Consider the following 21598-nt stretch of genomic DNA (forward strand, 5'->3'; position numbering starts at 1 on the left):
AGGTACATTATTTACCCATTTCAATCTTATACCAACCAACCCTATGCTTGGTGTGACTGTTATGGTCAGAGCAGACCATCTGATATGCCCTTAAATATTGTAATATGCAACCTGGAATTAAAATGGAAGAGGACCAGTGCTTCTACAGTGAAACACATCTCACATCTGTGCTGTTTGAGAGAGATGTTGTTAGACTACATTGTATCATTGTTTCCTCTTTTGAGGGCACTGGTGGGGAACAACATTTCAATTCACATAGACAATGAGTCCTTCAAGTTTTCACTATACCTGTTTGAATTATCTGTATTGTGATGATGGGGGAAATTGAATTGACAATATACAATGTGGGTTGGTAACTAGGTTTGGCCTCCAGTCAGTTTGTTGCTGAGTTAGTAGCTAGTCTGCGGGCCAGAACATAATTAGCCTATTAACAAATAGCGTATAGCTGCCCAATTCATAGTCCTACACAGTGTAGGCTACACTACACATTTAACATGTGGTTAGTGGGCTAATCAATTCAATGACCATAACATAATAATGTCCATCTGATTCCAGTGGTAAAATCACCAATATCTGTATTAATAGTCCTACCTGTTCTGTTAAAATATATGAATCATATTTCTCCCATTTCAAACCAGTGTGTCTTGTTTGCAGTGTGTCAGTTCAATATGAAATGTCATTATGAATCTAAGCATGGTACTTTCAGAAGTAGATGTTCCACCCCAGACATGAGGCTGAAGTCTGACGCAGAAAGGAAGGTGGGCCTAAGGAGTGAACACCCTATGTACTTTACAGTAGCGATTTTAGCATGTACATATTTTATTATTATTATTTAACTAGAAGGTTCTCATCGACTTCCACAAATCCACGAGGAGTCAGTAGAAACCATATTTGTTTAAGCAAGTCAATCATATCAGCAGTAAATTAGGCAGAATTAACTGTTTCGCTGCCTGACTAGACTCCGGTGGCTGATAGCCAGGTGCAGCGGTGGTAAGGATTCACTCCATGGTGCTGAAAGGAAAGATCAAGCTTTATGCTGGATTAACAAAAACTTTTTAACAAATGGTTTAATTGAGCTGTTTTTGCCACAATATGGACTTGGTCTTTTACCAAATAGGCCTATATTCTGTATACCACCCCTACCTTGTCATAACACAACTGATTGGCTCAAACACATTAAGAAGGAAATACATTTTGATTTGTTTAACACTTTTTTTGGTTACTACATTATTCCGTATGTGCTATTTCATAGTTTTGATGTCTTCACTATTATTCTACAATGTAGAAAATAGTAAAAAATAATGAAAAACCCTTGAATGAGTAGGTGTGTCCATACTGTTGGCTGGTAGTATATGTATTCATATCAATAGGCTCTACAACACAAAAGGGGAAAATAACTATTCTGAAAGTGGGTAAGAGATTAAAGCTAAAAAGGGGCGTGTCATCCTCCACTCACTGTCACAAGGGTTAGTAACTACACAGACTCATTTCATATCATCCACTCAGTATCATAAGGGTTAGAAACTACACAGACTAATTTCATATCCTCCTCCACTCACTATCACGAGGGTTAGTAATTACACAGACTCATTTCATAGAACTTTTAAAAAATTAAATAAGTGTTTTATTAGGTACCAAAGCCCAGGGACAATATTTCCCATTCAATCTAATAATGACCCAGTTACTATTGGGGAATAGAACCAGAGGAAGCTTGTGTTACCTTTCTCACACCACTACAGTATTAATTTCAACAGACCTTTTCCACAACCAATTGTTAGAGCTCAACATATGGCCAGTACTATAATGAGGGTCAGACTGTTAAAATGCCCAGTTGATTATGTAAATAGTCTTGTAGAACTCTGGTATTGATGGTCCATTTCAGGGTGAGTCATTGATATGAATGTTCAGAGTGAAAGAGCTGTGAACTCACCTGTCACACATTCTTCGCACGCATTGAGGATAACAGTGCCACCGACGCGGCCCGCTACCAAGGACTGTGGGCTCTCCTTCTCCGTGGCCGACGTGAGTAAAACATTTAAACGTGTTAACCCTCGCAAGGCTGCCGGCACAGACAGCATCCCGAGTCGCGTCCTCAAAGCATGAGCAGGTCAGCTGGCTGGTCTGTTCATGGGCATATTCAATCTCTCCCTATCCCATTCTGCTGTCCCCACATGCTTCAAGATTGCCACCATTCTTCCTGTGCCCAAGAAGGCAAAGGTAACTGAACTAAATGACTAACGCCCCGTAGCACTCACCTCTGTCATCATGAAGTGCTTTGAGAGACTAGTCAAGGATCATATTACCTCTACCTTACCTGCCACCCTAGACCCATTTCAATTTGTTCAGGGCCCCAATAGATCCACAGACGATGCAATCGCCATCACTCAGCATTCAACACCATAGTACCCTCCAAGCTCATCATTAAGCTGGAGGCCCTGTGTCTGAACCCCGCCCTGTGCCACTGCATCATAAACTTCCTGACGGGCCACCCCCCTGCTGATCCTCAACACTGGGGCCCCACAAGGGTGCGTGCTCAGCCCCCTCTTGTACTCCCTGTTCACCCATAACTGCTTGGCCAAGCATGCCTCCAATTCAATCATCAAGATTGCAGACGACACAACGTGGCCCTTTTGGCTGTATATTGTGCCCCTCCCACTCTCTCTCCCACCTCATGTTTTACAAGGGTCAGAAATTCCTGACAGAAACTCTTTTTGCTGCCATGGAATAAGGAGGGAGAGAGCCTATGCAGAACAAAGACATTCTTCTTGCCCAAAATTCCTAATCCCCAAATTTGGAGAATTAAACAATATTTATATTTTTGAGACCTGTGATGGCCCACGTCTATCTCAACCTTTTCTATTGTGTTAGTAAGCACCACAGCATTTTAGGCAGCCATTGTTCAAAATGTGTTCATACACACAGTACGATGGGGCATGCACAGGAGGACCAGGAGGTTGATCTTAGACATCTATTTAGACCTGGGATCCTATCCAGAGTTGACAGGGAGGACAAATCCAGCATGCTTCTCTCCTTACACAATGAGTCCAAACATACAGTCACTGGGTCTAGTTAGCACTGCAGGATCTAGAGATGGCATCAGTAGACAGGTTTCCATTGGCCCAGATTTATTAGACACTTTCTTTTGGCAAAACAATCATTGCAACGTGATGGAAACGGCAGATATAGATTGGCAAATCCTTTATCTGTTCGACAGCGGCAGGGAAACATTGAAGAACCACAATGCAATGCTGTGAAGGAGTAAGAATGGCACTGCTAAGAACAGACATTCATCTCCTGAGTACATACTGTACCTAGTCCCCTGAATACAAACCAAGTAATCTTACATATGTAGTATCTGGGATCTACATCTGTTTATATTAGTTACTATGCTGTTACTAAGCAGTGATGTATTACGGCAGTGTTACGTTACTACACCTAATAGGAAATGCACATGCGCACTATTGTGTCGGGAACAGTGGCGCACGAGAGGTTTTGACTAAACGAAATCTAACTACCGTCTCCTGCCTGGTCATTTCTTCACAACACAAATATTACAGTGGCGACGAGGTGATTAAACTTATTTAACGGACATTGCTTGAAGGGAAGAATGTTGCGTGAGTAATGAAACTCAAAATAATTATGTAATTCGTCAGTTATTTTTTATTTTCTTTCGCCAATGGAAAAGGCTAAGCACTGCTAGTAGGTAGCTGCCAAGTAGCAAGACTATTGGAGTCCACAATAGCGACACTGCCCTCTGGTGGTTACATTTTTTTTTACTCATTGAACCCATTGAAATTAGGCGATCTCAGTGAAGAAATATTGTGTGTACGGTGTGTACATTATTACAAATGAGTGCAGTGAAAGGAGTAATTGCAGAAACGTCTGAAGTGAAGAATTAGATAAATTCTGAAAATTAAGGAATACAAGGAATAAGGAAATTTAACAACTAACTGTGAAAATGGCAACCATTGGTCGAGTACCAGAGTTTGAGCCTACAAAAGAGGATTTTGATTCCTATTTGGAGCGTTTTGAGCGTTGGCTGGCTGCAAATGAAATGAAAGATGAAAAGAAAGCAGACGTATTTCTCAGTGTTTTGGGTCCAACTGAGTATGGATTGCTGAAAGATCTCATTGAACCAATAAAAGCAGTGGAGTTGAACTATGCAGAACTGACTGAAACTCTTTCAAGGCATTTCAAGCCTAAGCCAATTCTCATTGCAGAACGTTTCAGATTTTACCAACGTCACCAGAGTCAAGGGGAAACCGTGGCTGACTACATCCTTGCTTTGAAAAGGCTGGCTAGTACATGTGAGTTTATACAATTTCTTGATGATGCTCTTCGAGACAAGTGTGTATGTGGTCTCACAGGTGAAGCATATCACAGAAGGCTTCTGTCAGAGAAGGACCTGACCTTTCAGAAAGCCTGTGATATCACACTTGGACTCGAGCTTCCCACAGGGATACTATTGAGCTATCGGGACATGCAGCACGTCAGAAAGGTCAGTGATGCACGTGGTGAAAAAGGCTCACAAAAGTCACACTTTTCTCAGTCCCGTCCTCAAGGTTACACAAGAACAAAGCAGCCCACATCTCAAAGGTCTAAGCCAAGTTGCTACAGATGTGGGGGAGATAATCATCAGCACAGTGAATGTCGATTCCAAAATGTTAAGTGCCACAATTGTGGAAAGATTGGACATTTACAGAGAGTGTGTAAAGCCTCAAAACACACAGCAAGAGCGCACAAAGTGTCAGACGCAGCACAAGAAGAGGAAGGTACTACTGAAACAGTATTGGAACTGTCCACAGTGTACACAGCTCAACAACAAAAAGATGGAATCTATCTCAACATGGAGTTAGCGGGAAAACCAGTAAAAATGCAGCTGGACACTGGAGCGTCTGTATCTCTGGTTCCAGAGAGACTCCACAAAGAAAAACTGAAAGAGTGCCCTCTTCAACCAGCGTCCATCCGCCTTTCTTCATACACTGGTGACACTATTCCTGTGTTAGGGCAGATCCAGGTACCAGTCCGGTATGAGGGGAAGGAGTGGATGCTACCGCTTGTCATTGTTAAAGGAGAAAAATCAGCCTTGCTAGGTAGAAACTGGCTACAAAAGATCAAGTTGAACTGGGGAGAAATCTTCAGTCTGAGAAATGACAAACCAGTGAGTCAGGCTACACTCACTAACATGCTGGAGAAGCACAAAGAACTTTTCAAAGATGGCTACAGCGAAATACAAGACTTCACAGCAAAAGTCAGAGTACAAGAAGGAACCAAGCCTCTCTTTCATAAACCATGTCCAGTTCCCTATGCTCAACCTCTTGACGCTAGGGGTCAGATTTTTATTTTATTTTTTAAATAACGTTCCCAAGGTAAACTGACTATTTCTCAGGTCCAGATCGTAGAATATGCATATAATTTACAGATTAGGATAGAAAACACTCCAAAGTTTCCAAAACTGTCAAAATATTGTCTGTGAGTATAACAAAATTGATTCTGCAGGCGAAAACCTGAGAGAACCTAACCCGGAAGTGATATTTTTTATTTTTTATCTTTGTTTCCTGGCCTGTCTTTCTTCCATTTAAAGGGGTATCAACCAGATTCATTTTCCAATGGCTTCCTCAGGCTGTGACCAGGCTTTAGACATAGTTTCAGGCTTTTATTTTGAAAAATGAGCGAGATTTTTCTAAAGTAGTCAGGTGTCCTCTGAATAGTTCCTGCGCGCGAGAGAGTAGCTCTCCATTTTCTTTTTCTCTCTTATTGAATAGGTAACGGTCCGGTTGAAATATTATCGATTATGTTTGTTAAAAACAACCTGAGGATTGATTATAAAAAACATTTGACATGTTTCTACGACCATTACGGATACTTTTTGGAATTTTCGTTGAACGGAACGAGGCTTTGGTTTTCTGAACATAACGCGCAACCCAAATGGCATTTTTTGTTATAAAAGTAATATTTATCAAACAAAAATAACATTTGTTGTGTAACTGGGAGTCTCGTGAGTGCAAACATCCGAAGATTATCAAAGGTAAGTGTCATGATCGTCTTTTGGAGAGAGCGAGGACCAACATGCAGCGCGTGGAAAATACATCTTCTCTTTATTAAAGAAGGAAAAACAAAACAACAAACAGACGACCGTGAAGCTATACAAACATAAGTGCTGACACAAAACACTTCGACATAGACAATCCCCCACAAACAGCTAAAGCCTATGGTTGCCTTAAATATGGCTCCCAATCAGAGACAACAATAACCAGCTGTCTCTAATTGAGACCCAATTCAGGCAACCATAGACTTTCCTAGAACCTACACTCAACCATAGACACAGCTAGACACATTCACTCAACACAAACCCATACACTAACCCAACACCCCCTTTACCATATAACTACCCAAAACCGACAAAACACAAACATTCCCCATGTCACACCCTGACCTAACTAAAATAATAAAGAAAACAAAGAATACTAAGGCCAGGGCGTGACAGTAAGCGATTAATTTTATTGCTTTTCTGACTTTCGTGACCATGCTAATTTGGAGCTAGCTGTTCTAGCATTGATTGATACACTCACAAAAGCTTGGATTTCTTTCTCTGTAAAGCATATTTTCAAAATCTGACACGATAGGTGGATTAACAACAAGCTAAGCTGTGTTTTGGTATATTTCACTTGTGATTGCATGATTATAAATATTTTTTGTAATATTTTGCGCCCTGCAATTCAGCGGTTGTTTAGGAAAATGATCTCGTAAAAGGGATCCGTAGCGCAGAGAAGTTAAGGAAGCAGTAGAGAAGGAACTGGACCGCCTACAGAAGAATAACATAATCACGAAAGTAGCGAGGAGCGACTGGGCTGCTCCGATTGTTGTAGTCCCAAAGAAAGACAAGACCGTCAGAATGTGAGGTGACTACAAGGTCACAGTAAACCGCTGCATACTACCAGAGGAATATCCACTACCAAACGCTGAAGATCTGTTTGCCACTCTAGCTGGTGGGAAGGTTTTCAGTAAGCTGGACCTGGCATTTGCTTATCAGCAACTGAAGCTGGATCCGGAGTCAGAACAGTATCTGACCATCAATACACACAAGGGGCTATTCAGATTCAATCGCTTGGCCTATGGAATCTCGACAGCTCCAGCGATATTCCAAAACACAATGGATCAGATCTTGGACGTATAGACAACGTTGTGTGCTTCATGGACGACATCCTCGTGTCAGCACCAACCATTGGAGAGCACCTTGCTCCTGAACTATTACGGAAAGTTTGTGGCAAACTTGTCCACATTGTTGCATCCGCTTCACCAACAGCTGCAGGCCGATACAAAGTGGAATTGGTCCCCACAATGCGAAGAAGCATTCAAGACTTGCAAACAGCGTCTGCTAAAGAGCAAGTGGCTTGCCCACTACAACACAGAGATGAAGCTGAGACTCGCGTGTGATGCATCTCCATACGGAGTAGGAGCCGTCATCTCACATGTTCTATCGTCAGGTGAAGAACACCCTATTGCATTTGCATCACGGACTCTGTCACCAAGTGAGAAAAATTATGCTCAAATTGAGAAGGAAGCCCTGAGCATAATATTTGGAGTGAAGAAGTTTCACAAATACCTGTACGGAAGGAAGTTCCAACTGCTGACAGATCACAAGCCTCTGTTGGCCATCCTTGGACCAAAATCAGCTATACCAAACCTTGCTGCACTTCGAATGCAATGTTGGGCTCTGATATTGTTAGCCTACGACTATGAGATTGAGTACAGACGATCCAGTGATCACGCAAATGCAGATGCACTATCAAGACTACCATGCAATAGTGACTCCGACAGTGAAGATGATAGAGCAGTCTTCCAGATCTCACTCATTGACGAACTGCCCATATCTGCTTCAGACATAGCAGAGGAAACGAGGAAAGACCCAGTGCTTTCCAAAGTCTTGGACTTAACATTAGGCGGTTGGCCAACCTTCGTAAATGACGATAACCTTTGTCGATTCATCGACAAGAAAGACCAGTTGTCCACTGATCAGGGATGTGTTCTGTGGGGATCAAGGGTGGTGGTACCTCACAAATTCCAGAGGAGACTGCTATCTGACCTGCATGAGGGACATCCAGGGATGACTCGAATGAAAGCACTCGCTCGCAGTTATCTGTGGAGGCCTGGACTGGATCAGGACAATCAACAGCATATAGGCCACTGCTCACCTTGTGAAGCTGTTCGCAACAAGCCTGCTGCTGCACCTCTTCATCCATGGTCCTGAGCTGCTACACCTTGGGAACGCATCCATGTGGATTACGCCGAGATTGACAAGCAACATTTCCTTGTTGTCGTCGATGTTCATTCCAAGTGGATGGAATTGTTCCCCACTCAACTGACCACAGCTGAGAAGACCATCAATCTTCTTAGACACCTGTTCGCATCCTTTGGACTAGTCAAGGAGCTCGTATCGGACAATGGCCCTCCTTTCATGTCAAAGATTCTGAAATGTTTCTCAAGAACAACAGAGTAAGGCACATCCTGTCACCACCTTACCATCAAATGGAGCAGCGGAGAGAGCCGTGCAAACCTTTAAGAAAGCCTGGACTAGACTCGAGGTTCAGTCTGTGCCCACCCACCCAAAGGCTTCCCCGGTTCCTGTTACCGTAACACACCACACACAGTAACGGAATGTACACCAGCTGAACTGTTTCTGACGTACCCACCTGACATTGTTGAAACCAGACTTGTCAAGCACTGTGGCAAAGCACCAGCTACAGCAGAAGAAAGCTCATGACAGACACTCAAAGACTGTCAGAGAATTCAAAGAGGGAGAGAGGGTGATGGTACGTGATTTCAGACACCCCAAGCGCCTGTGGAACTCAGGTGTGATCTTGCAACGCAGAGGATCTTTGACTTATCAAGTCCAAATTGGTCATCGCCAGGTCAACGTTCATGTGGATCATCTGCTACGGTCCAACGCCCCAGCAGAGACACGCCGAGAGAACAATAACGACCCCCAGGACTATTCTCCTGACTGTGGACGTACGGGAGAGACAGAGCCTGACCTTCCACCCGAACCTGGCCCACCACCGGAAGCCCAGGAGGAACGGAGATATCCTATTCGACAGCGAAGGGCACCTCAAAAGATTGACCTGTGAGTTGAGCTGTTTAAGGAGGTAACAGACAGTAAAACAAACAAACCCTTTAATATGTCCTAGATAAAAGGAAAGAAAAAGGACATTACCTGGGTTAGTTATTAGGACACAAACTCCATCTTCGGGGCAGAATAATCCCCTGGATTTGTGCTGGGCTCTGAAAAGTCTGCTTCAACCCAGTAGTTGAAAAATGTTAAGAATGCATTGTTCAGATATTGCATTAGTAGTTCCCTAACATATTTACCTTGTTCTCTGGGAGTTAAACACTATGGGGGAGGAGTGTAGTATCTGGGATCTACATCTGTTTATATTAGTTACTATGCTGTTACTAAGCAGTGATGTATTACAGCAGTGCTACGTTACTACACCTAATAGGAAATGCACATGCGCACTATTGTGTCGGGAACTGTGGAGCACGAGAGGTTTTGACTAAACAAAATCTAACTGCACTCCCATTTCCTGCCTGGTCATTTCTCCACAACACAAATATTACAACAAGAACAAGTTATGAAATCTTTTAATGGAGCGGTAGGTTCTGTTTTCACACAAAAAACTTATTGTAGTATTTTGTTCATTAGTCCACTGTTAATACAATGCCAAAAATGTTCCATGTTGTATGTTAGCAATCAAGTTTTCAAGATAGAGAACTTTCAGTACAGAGGAAAAAGTGAGATGATAATTTAATATAATTTGCATCATCACTCCCAATCCTCGTCCAGGGGTCCAAAGAGGTGAGCTTTTTTGTTTTTTCCCCTAACACCCACACACTGGATTCAACTAAACAACTCAAGCCTTTGATCTGAATAAGGTATGTGAGTGCTAGGTCAAAAACATACATGTACACCCCTTTGGGACCAGGGCTGGGGAACACTGCTGTACTGAAAGTCCTCCATCTTCAGAACTTCACTGCTGACGTGCACATTATTGGGATTGTATACAGGGTGAAGAAACCAAGGTGGACGTTTGTAATTTGATTGAACTATCCTTTTAATTGGAGTTCCATTTGAGTTCCATTTAGTTAGTGATGCATTTGCTCTAAGCATGTGCTATAAATAAATATTCATTTATTTTATAAAGAAAACGGCTTTTGTCATCTCTTAAGAAGGCTAGGTGAACCGAACGAGTGTGCTCTCATACTCTCTTAAAAGACCTTTGCTTAAAAAACAAGAAAAAAGTGGCAGTAGCACTGTTTGTCCATTTTGAGACGCCATAGATCACTTTATGTGTTTACAAACATTGCTGGAAGATGGCAATGCGAAAATTTGAGGCAGAACAAGGGGGAGTTCTTATAGAACACCATCAAAAAAAGACTATTTACATGTTGCTTATGAGTGCATTTCACACTACTTTTGGATAATAATAATAATAGGATTTTAAGGCTTGTATGAATGTCCTGCTTCATGTAATGTTTGTGTCATCATCACAAATCAACTGCATTATACTTCACTTCAACCAGTAAAAGGGATCTTTTGCTAGATTTTGCTATAGCCGATATCAATGAACATTAGTATTCTATAATCTTAGCGACTGTTCATGACATGACATTAACTGTAAAGCTATCAGTCACTCGTGGAAACATTTACAACTGCAATTAAGTTACGTTATCTTTTTAATGTTTTTTACCTCAGACGATCTGGAAGTAAGGCTTATGCTAACTAGCTAGCTGGCTAGCATTTACCGCTAGTGAAGTTGTTAGCTAGCAAGTTAGCATAAACTAGCTAACTGGGCTAGTCATTGTCTAAATGACAGGTCGAAACACATTCATAACCATTAAGGGGTCATTAGCCCCCATGGGCCAGTTACCCCCAAGCAGGGCGAGTTGCCCCCAACACACTCATCCAACATATTACTACTTTACTCAAAAACTATCCAAATGTTTCTCTCTAAACATGTTATTATTTATCTTAAGGTTTTCTAATTTATCTTTTTTATTATCTTAAGACGTTAAAAAACAATTATAGAGCTAACTTCATTGGAATATATATATTTAAAAAATTACATCTCAAAAATGTGATAAATTTACCACCAAATCGTTTTGTTTAAATATCTACAAAAGTTATATGGATCTGCAGAGAAGAATGGGAGAAACTCCCCAAATACAGGTGTGCCAACCTTGTAGTATCATATCCAAGAAGACAAGGCTGTAATCGCTGCTAAATGTTCTTCAACAAAGTCCGGAGTAAAGGGTCTGAATACTAAAATAAATGTAATATTTCAGTTTATTAAATTTGCAAAAACGGTGTCATAGAATCTAGCGGTCAAAAGGGAAATGGTTCCAATCCTTTTTCATTTTAGAAACACTTAAAATAAGGGCTATGTTTCATGTATGTTTGCCCTGGCGGGACGTTTTGATAACCATGTACATTTTTCTCGGACAAGGTGACTTTTATCAATATATTCGGCTTTATTTCGTCTCAAATTATGAAACACTAATTAGCATCAAACATTATGCACAAACAACAAATAACTGCAAGCTCCTGCATGTCATATCTAGCTGACACCTTTGCTAACAGGTATTGTGTCAATTTAAAACTTGCACAAGACAGTTAACAGAATTGTCCATTTAAATAAATGTAGCCTATTTATTCATTACTACATTTAGCTAACATTATATAGTTAATTCTGTCATCCTGACCTTTGACTGGATTCGGCAGTCTTGTCCAGAACATCATTGCATTTGTAGTTCTTTAGGATAGCTAATTAGCATTTTATTTGGGGGGGTAAATACAGGCGAATATATTGATCAAAGTCACCTTGTTCTAGAGAGATTTACACGGTTATAAAACGCCAGGGTAAGCCTATCTACCACCCTGTGTAAAGCTGGGATATAAAAGATACCCCGTAAGAAAAAGAAAAATAGCACACTAAAGAGGAATGGGACAACATTCCACAGGCCATAATCAACAGCTTGATTAACTCTATGTGAAGGAGAAGGGTCGGGAGGAGGAGGAGGCAGCGGCAGCTACCCTTTTCTTATGTAATGGGGTAGTGCCATGCCAAGGATCCTGGAATGCACGTACTGTTGCACTGTGTTAGCGGGGAACAGGAAGTTCCGGGCAGGCGCGCACCAGTCTTCAGTTTAGAGAAAGCGCCAGAACTGTGCAGTTAAGAAGATAACCTTTGTGTCCGTTTCAATTTATCACTACAGGTATGTAATAACGCGTGTAGACTTTCTAATGTCGAAAGGATATGTCATACCATGCTAGGTAACAAATCCAGTAATGTATTATCATGTTTGGTTAAGGTTTGATGTGTTCTTTTTGTGTCAAACCGAGGGAAGAACGTGATAAAAAAACATTTTACAAGTCACACAGCTAGAGACTCTGGGTTTGTCTGAATGGATGTACATAATTTTCTCAAGGAAATTTAATAAATAATCTATTTATTTGAGATTTCTGAGTTTGTTTAGCATATTATTGGTTTTGTGTAAAATTCACAAGCTGGTAAAATGGCGGTCCCCAGTCTGTAGGAGTCAACGGACTGTTTACGCGTTGAATGTAATGATTATCGGTTTTCTAACGTTGCATATGTACTAATATTAAGAGACATTCAGTTGTTACTGTCTTTATCTATAAATGTTACTATGGTGTGAACAGGAAATACTTTTGGTTTTTGATTTAAGTAATAAAGTGAGGACAAGGTTATTAAGAAAAATAGCGCATAGTGCTGCCTGAAACAAACTGTAACCTTGTACTAAATGGTTTTTGAGTCATTTATGCACACCGAGGTAAAGACAGTTTCAGGTCGGATATTCGCCTGTAGTTTTCCTTACGTCCACCAACAGCAGTTAGGGACCGTCAACATAGTGACAAATCAAAATGTAAAAATTTCAATAGCTCTTTAACTAATACTCCTAACACTTTCAAAACTGGTTGTAGCGAACCCGATGGCATACACACACATTGCACACCCTTTAGTTTGTCCATTTTCATCTCACATGGTTTTACATGAATTTTTCTACATTTTAAATTTCAATAGCTCCTTGGTAATGTGACTTAATGACTTCAAACAAGGTTCAGAATGTCCACTCAGTGGGCCTACACATTGCACACCCTTTAGTTGGTCTATTTTCATCTCGCATGATTTTACATGAATTTTTCAACATTTACATTAAATTTCAATTGCTCCTTGGTCATGTCCGCTGATGTCCGCTGACTACCCTTCTATATTGCACACTCTTGTTTGTGTCCTGTAAAATCATGTGCTGTAATGTACATTTTTCAAAGTTTCAAATTTGCAATAGCTCCTTGATCGTGTCAATTACACACCTAAGAAGCGTGCAGTGGATATACACCCATATTGCATAACCTCTAGTCATGTATCTTCCTTTTTCGCGAATGCATCGATTATATGCAACGCAGGACACGCTAGATAAACTAGTAATATTATCAACCATGTGTAGTTATAACTAGTGATTATGATTGATTGATTGTTTTTTATAAGATAAGTTTAATGCTAGCTAGCAACTTACCTTGGCTTCTTACTGCATTCGCGTAACAGGCGGGCTCCTCGTGAGGCAGGTGGTTAGAGCATTAAACTAGTTAACCGTAAGGTTGTAAGATTGAATCCCTGAGCTGACAAGGTAAAAATCTGTCGTTCTGACCCTGAACAAGGCAGTTAACCCACCGTTCCTAGGGCGTCATTGAAAATAAGAATGTGTTCTTAACTGACTTGCCTAGTCAAATAAAGGTGTTAAAAAATATTTATTTAAAAAATCTGCATAATCGGCGTCCAAAATTACCGATTTCCGATTGTTATGAAAACTTGAAATCGGCCCTAATTAATCGGCCATTCCAATTAATCGGTCGACCTCTAGTCCACATATTTTAAGTCAGAACTGTCCAGAGTAGTGATGCTAGGCAGGTGGGCAGATGCGGGCAGAGACCGGTTGAAGAGAATGCATTTAGTTTTACTTGCATTTAAGAAAAGTTGGAGGCCACGGAAGGAGAGTTGTAAGGCATTGAAGCTCGTCTGGAGGTTAGTTAACACAGTGTCCAAAGAAGTGCCAGAAGTATACAGAATGGTGTTGTTTGCATAGAGGTGGATCAGAGAATCACCAGCCGCAAGAGCAACATCATTGATGTATACAGAGAAAAGAGTCGGCCCGAGAATTGAACCCTGTGGCACCCCCATAGAGACTGGCAGAGGTCCGGACAACAGGCCCTCCCAATTGACACACTGAACTCTGTCTGAGAAGTAGTTGGTGAACCAGGTGAGACAGTCATTTGAGAAACCAAGGCTGTTGAGTCTGCCGATAAGAATGCGGTGATTGACGGAGTCGAAAGCCTTGGCCAGGTCGATGGATACGGCTGCACAGTATTGTCTTTTGTCGATGGCGTTTATGATATCGTTTAGGAACTTGAGAGTGGCTGAGGTGCACCCATGACCAGCTCGGAAACCAGATTGCATAGCTGAGAAGGTACGTTGGGATTCGAAATTGTCGGTGATCTGTTTGTTAACTTGGCTTTCGAAGACCTTAGAAAGGCAGGGTAGGATAGATATAGGTCTGTAACAGTTTGGGTCTAGCGTGTCTCCCCCTTTAAAGAGGGGTATGACCGCGGCAGCTTACCAATCTTTGGGGATCTCAGATGATACGAAAGAGGTTGAACAGGCTAGTAATAGGCGTTGCAACAATTGCGGCGGATAGTTTTAGAGAGGGTCCAGATTGTCTAGCCCAGCTGATTTGTAGGGTTCAGATTTTTCAGTTCTTTCAGAACATCAGCTATCTGTATTTGGGTGAAGGAGAAATGGGGGAGGCTTTGGCAAATTGCTGTGTGGGGTGCAGAGCTGTTGCCCGAGGTTGGGGTAGCCAGGTGGAAAGCAAGCCCAGCCTTAGAAAATGCTTATTGAAATTCTCGATAATCGTAGATTTATCGGTGGTGACAGTGTTTCCAAGCCTCAGTGCAGTGGGCAGCTGGGAGGAGGTGCTCTTGTTCTCCATGGACTTTACAGTGTCCCAGAATCTTTTGGAGTTTGTACTACAGGATGTAAATTTCTGTTAGGAAAGCAAAGGCTAGCATTTTCAAACTGCCTGTGTATATTGGTTCCTAACTTCCCTGAAAAGTTGCTTATCACGGGGACTATTCAATGCCTGTGCAGTACGCCACAGGATGTTTTTGTGCTGGTCAAGGGCAGTCAGGTCTGGAGTGAACCACGGGCTATATTTGTTCCTGGTTCTACAGTTTTTTAATGGGGCATGCTTATGTAAGATGGTGAGGAAAGCACTTTAAAAGAATAACCAGGCATCCTGTACTGACTGAGGTCAATATCTTTCCAGGATACCCGGGCCAGGTCGATTTAGAAAGGCCTGCTCGATTAGAAAGGCCTAAAGTATTTTAGGGAGCGTTTGACTGTGATGAGGGGTGGTCGTTTGACCGCGGACCCATTACGGATGAGCTGCACTACCTGAGCCACTTGTGGGGGTTGTAGACTCCGTCTCATTCTACCACTAGAGTGAAAGCACCGCTAGCATTCAAAAGTGACCAAAACATCAGCCAGGAAGCATAGGAACTGAGAAGTGGTCTGTGGTCACCACCTGCAGAACCACTCCTTTATTGGGGGTGTCTTGCTAATTGCCTATAATTTCCACCTTTTGTCTATTCCATTTGCACAACAGCATGTGAAATTTATTGTCAATCAGTGTTGCTTCCTAAGTGGACAGTTTGATTTCACAGAAGTGTGATTGACTTGGAGTTACATTGTGTTGTTTAAGTGTTCCCTTTATTTTTTTGAGCAGTGTATTTAATAGAGTTAATCAAGAACGTGCCAGAACAGTCAAGACAATATATTTTGTGTCTGTTTCTCTTCTACTACTTGCCGACTCAGGTATGAGGCCGGTAACATCAACAGTGAGGACAAACCCAGGCTGCCTCTCTCCTTCCACACGGAGTCCAAACCTACAGTCACTCGGTCCTGCTTGTGACAGTGGAGCCCAGTTTGCACTGCAGGATCCAGAGATGGCATCAGTGAAGCTGGAAGACTGCAGTCAAACACTGGAGCTGAATGTCAACATTAAAGATGAAGAAGAGGAGGAGAAGATTGGGAAATCTGTTTCTGATGGTAAGAGCAGGTTCTAAGTTTGTGTTATTCATTCCAACTTCCCACTGTGCATAACAAGTTGCTGTAGAACTGTTTCAATGAGAAGGTAAATATTATTTCATGCTACTGACACTTGCATTGTTTGACATCAGTATTGCCAGCATTTGTTTTATTCACTGGGCTGTCTGGAGTGATCAGAGAGTAGACTAAAGAAGTGAAGTAGACAAACTGCCAGTGTTTTAAAGTTCTATAAAATGAGTCTGTAGTTACTAACCCTTGTGATAGTGAGTGGAGGATGATATGAAATTAGTCTGTGTAGTTACTAACCCTTGTGATAGTGAGTGGAGGATGACACGCCCCTTTTTAGCTTTCATCTCTTACCCACTTTTAGAATAGTTTTATTCCCCTGTATTGTACAGCCTACTGATATGAATACATATGTCACCCGATACAGACAGAAGAGGACTGGCCACCCCTTTGAGCCTAGTTCCTCGCCACTGTGCTTTTATATCTGCATTACTTGCTCTTTTGGGATTGAGTCAGGGTTTCTGTTAAGCACTTTGTGATAACTTCTGATGTAATAAGGGCTACATAAAATACATGTGATTGACATGTATATCACACCAACTGACTGGTTCTTCTGATGTTGTTCGCACAGGAGACAATGTTGAGACATTCTCTACATCCAGAGAGCAACAGCATGAAGATCACAGAGCTAAGAGGTCTCACCACTGCCCACATTGTGAGGAGCTTTTCCCAATTCTATCAAAGCTAAAAATACACCTAAAAATACACACAGGAAAGAATCTGTATCCCTGCTCTGACTGTGGGAAGAGATTCACAACATCAGGGTCTCTGACAGTTCATCAGAGATTGCACACTGGAGAGAAGCCGTACTCCTGCTCTGACTGTGTAAAATGCTTCACAACATCCGCTCATCTAGAAGTTCATCAGAGAACACACACAGGAGAGAAGCCTTACTCCTGCTCTGACTGTGGAACGAGTTTCTCTCTACTGTGCAACTTAAAAACACATGAACATATACATACAGGAGTGAAGCCTTATTCCTGCTCTGACTGTGGAAAGAGTTTCTCTCTACTGTGCAACTTAAAAACACATAAACGTAGACATACAGGACTGAAGCCTTACCCCTGCTCTGAATGTGTAAAATGCTTCACAACATCAACTGAGCTAAAAGTTCACCAGAGAACACACACAGGAGAGAAGCCTTACTCCTGCTTTGACTGTGGGGTGAGTTTCTCCCAACGGTGCACCTTAAAACAACATGAACGTATACACACAGGCGAGAAGCCTTACTCCTGCTCTGACTGTGGAAGGATTTTCTCTCAACCGGGCCCCTTAAAAAGACATGAACGTATGCATACAGGAGTGAAGACTTACTCCTGCTCTGACTGATTTAAAATGCTTCACAACATCAGGTCAGCTAGAAGTTCATCAGAGACCAGACACAGGAGAGAAGCCTTCTGCTCTTAATGTGGCAAGAGTAACTCAAGTGAAAGTCACCAAGTAGAATACTACTTGAGTAAAAGTTTTTGGTTGTAAATATACTTAAGTATTATAACTAAAAGTATGAATCATTTCAAATTTCTTAAATTAACCTCTACGGGTTGGGTGTCCCTAAAACGGGACGGTTGTTGCTAATGTGACTATAATGACGTTGTATACAACAGCCAACTTTTCGGGGACATAGACACATATTTTATATGGGCAGAAAGCTTAAATTCTTGTTAATCTAACTGCATTGTCCAATTAACAGTAGCTATTACAGTGAAAAAATACCTTGCTATTGTTTGAGGAGAGTGTACAACAACAACTTATCACTGCAACTGGTTTGATACCTTCACCTCTGAAGGTAAATAGTGTACCTACATTCAGTAATGTTGCTCTGATTTGTCATCTTGAGGGTCCTAGAGATAAAATGTAGCATAGTTTAGTTTGATAAAATCAGTTTTTATGTTCAAATATAGATACAGGGTTCTACATTTTGAACCCCTGCTGTCTCTTTGCTTCAGGCGCTGTGCTACAGGCAGTTAGATTTGGGTATGTCATTTTAGGGGAAAATGTCAATAAAAAGGGTAAGATCCTTAAAAGGTTTTTAAGTGAACCAGACGACACAATTGTTTTTTTTTAAATTACGGCTAGCCAGGGGCACACTCCAACACCATTTACAAATGGAGCATTTGTGTTTTAGTGAGTCTGTCAGATCAGGCAGTAGGGATGACCAGGGATGTTATCTTGATAAGTGTGGTAATTGGACCATTTTCTGTCCTAGTAATCATATAAAATGTAACTAGTACTTTTGGGTGTCTGGGAAAATGTATGGAGTAAAAAGTACATTTTCTTTAGGAATTTAGTTAAATAAAAGTAAAAATTGGCAAAAAAATATAAATGGTAAAGTACAAATACCCCAAAAACTTCTTAAGTAAAAATGATTTAAAGAACTACTTTACATCACTGCCTGCATCCATGCCGTGTGTCAGCATTGCAGGCTGGTGGTGTGAAGGCGTGTGGGGTGTGTTTTCAGGGCACACATTGGGCCCCTTGATAAAAGTTGAACAATGTTTGAATGCCACAGGATATCTAAACATCATTCCCAATCAAATTTGATTTGTCACATACACATGGTTAGCAGATGTTAATGCGAGTGTAGCGAAAGGCTTGTGCTTCTAGTTCCGACAATGCAGTAATAACCAACGAGTAATCTAACCTAACAATTTCACAACAACTACCTCATACGCACAAGTGTAAAGGGATGATGAATATGTACATAAAAATATATGAATGAGTGATGATACAGAACGGCATTAGCAAGATGCAGTAGATGGTATAAGTACAGTATATACATATGAGATGAGTAATGTAGGGTATGTAAACATTATATTAAGTGGCATTGTTTAAAGTGGCTAGTGATACATTTTTACATATGTTTTTCCATTATTAAAGTGGCTGGAGTTGAGGTGCATCCCTTCATGGCAGCAGTGTATCCATCTGCAAAATGATTTTTTTTAGCAGGATTATGCCACAAGGCTTGTCCAGGAATGGTTCCAAGAACATGACAATGAATTCAGATTACTCAGTTCACTGTAATTGTGCATCTGTGGGAGGAGATGGAACGAGCAATTCGGAGTAGATCCACACTTGACACAATTGTAGGAAGCATTGGAGTCAACATGGGCCAGCATCCCTGTGAAACGCTCTCAACACCTTGGAGAGTCTATGCCCCAATGAATTGAGGCTGTTCTGAGGACAAAGGGGGGTGCAACTCAATATCCAAAAGGTGTTCCTAATGTTTTGTACACTCAGTGTATATCAGATAAAGATGGTGTGATGATCAGTGTTTAGCGTTAGTTTGGGTGGATTATTTTATATTACTAAACAACTTTTGTTTAATGATACTTGTTTATTAATTAGTATTTTAATATTAGAATCATTATTTTAGTCATTGATGATGAATGTATTTGAATAACTGTATTGAAGTTAATTAATCTGGCGGCAGGTAGCCTAGCGGTTAAGAGTGTTGGGCCAGTGACTGAAAGGTCGCTGGTTTGAATCCAGAGCCGACGAGGTGAAAAGTCTGTCATTGTGCCCTTGAGCAAGGCAATTAACCCTTATTTGTCCTGTAAGTCTCTGGATAAGAACATCTGCTAAATGACAAGAATGTAATGAAAAAAAAAAATTGTACATGAATTTATGCTGGGCAAACACTTTTTTCTCTCAAATGAAATAAACTGTTTGAAGTGAAATACTGAATATACAATACACAACATTACCACTTTGTTGACCCTGGTCAGAGGTACAGGACCATAGTAAACTAGACTATGTAGCTACTGTTAGTAGACTACAGTTTCCATGTAATACAGCATGTCAGATCCCTAATGATTAGGTGTATAGGCTGATACATTTCTGCTTGTGCCTGCGGGAGTGATGTGTTATCAGGCTAAATAACTACCAGAGGGAAGTGGAGAGCGCGCCTTGAGCTTTGTGGGTTGTGCCCGGCCCGCCCAACATGGTCAAGAGAGGCAAAGGGCCTGCAGCAGCACTCTGATGTGAAGAACAGCCCTTACAAAAATGTAAGATTGTAGTACAATGAACAAAATATAGCATGGTATTTTCTTGGGATGGCAGTGACCTAAAAACAATATATGTTTTCCATTGTACTAGAGGCAGGAACATAGAGGAAACTGCCAGATGTGTCATAATAGCCTGGAAGTAAAGCCGCACTGAGAGACACATTTGAAATGGAATACATTGAATACATGCAGCAGGGTGAAACAATCACAGTAAAACATTATTTAAATGTATTGTTGGAAGGACTGTGGTCTCCATTCATGTAATACAATAAATATATACATCAGATGGTATTGGGGAGCTATTTCATAGGGTTTTCACAGGTACATTATTTACCCATTTCAATCTTATACCAACCAACCCTATGCTTGGTGTGACTGTTATGGTCAGAGCAGACCATCTGATATGCCCTTAAATATTGTAATATGCAACCTGGAATTAAAATGGAAGAGGACCAGTGCTTCTACAGTGAAACACATCTCACATCTGTGCTGTTTGAGAGAGATGTTGTTAGACTACATTGTATCATTGTTTCCTCTTCTGAGGGCACTGGTGGGGAACAACATAATTTAAATTCACATAGACAATGAGTCCTTCAAGTTTTCACTATACCTGTTTGAATTATCTGTATTGTGATGATGGGGGAAATTGAATTGACAATATACAATGTGTGTTGGTAACTAGGTTTGGCCTCCAGTCAATTTGTTGCTGAGTTAGTAGCTAGTCTGCGGGCCAGAACATAATTAGCCTATTAACAAATAGCGTATAGCTGCCCAATTCATAGTCCTACACAGTGTACACTACACATTTAACACGTGGTTAGTGGGCTAATCAATTCAATGACCATAACATAATAATCTCTATCTGATACCAGTGGTAAAATCACCAATATCTGTATTAATAGTCCTACCTGTTCTGTTAAAATATATTAATCATATTTCTGTCATTTCAAACCAGTGTGTCTTGTTTGCAGTGTGTCAGTTCAATCTGAGATGTCATTATGAATCTAAGCATGGTACTTTCAGAAGTAGATGTTCCACCCCAGACATGAGGCTGAAGTCCAACGCAGAAAGGAAGGTGGGCCTAAGGAGTGAACACCCTGTGTGTTTTACAGTGGTGATTTTAGCATGTACATATTTTATTATTATTATTTTACCTTTATTTAACTAGAAGGTTCTCATCGACTTCCACAAATCCACAAGGAGTCAGTAGAAACCATATTTGTCTAAGCAAGTCAGTCATATCAGCAGTAAATTAGGCAGAATTAACTGTTTCGCTGCCTGACTAGACTCCGGTGGCTGATAGCCAGGTGCAGCGGTGGTAAGGATTTACTCCATGGTGCTGAA

At 41.1% G+C, this 21598-nt stretch overlaps 1 protein-coding gene across 1 annotated transcript; it reads left to right on the top strand.

Moving 5' to 3' along the window:
• The first annotated feature begins 12141 nt into the window (after window positions 1-12141).
• Window positions 12142-20545, top strand: LOC129860207 (zinc finger protein 239-like). Its single transcript, XM_055930597.1, has 3 exons — window positions 12142-12273; window positions 15951-16184; window positions 16822-20545. The coding sequence occupies exons 2-3, from the start codon at window positions 15953-15955 to the stop codon at window positions 17577-17579; spliced, it is 990 nt and encodes a 329-aa protein (XP_055786572.1). The 5' UTR covers window positions 12142-12273; window positions 15951-15952; the 3' UTR covers window positions 17580-20545.
• Window positions 20546-21598: the final 1053 nt, after the last annotated feature.

Source organism: Salvelinus fontinalis, chromosome 7 (assembly GCF_029448725.1).
Source record: "Salvelinus fontinalis isolate EN_2023a chromosome 7, ASM2944872v1, whole genome shotgun sequence".
Taxonomy (NCBI): domain Eukaryota; kingdom Metazoa; phylum Chordata; class Actinopteri; order Salmoniformes; family Salmonidae; genus Salvelinus; species Salvelinus fontinalis.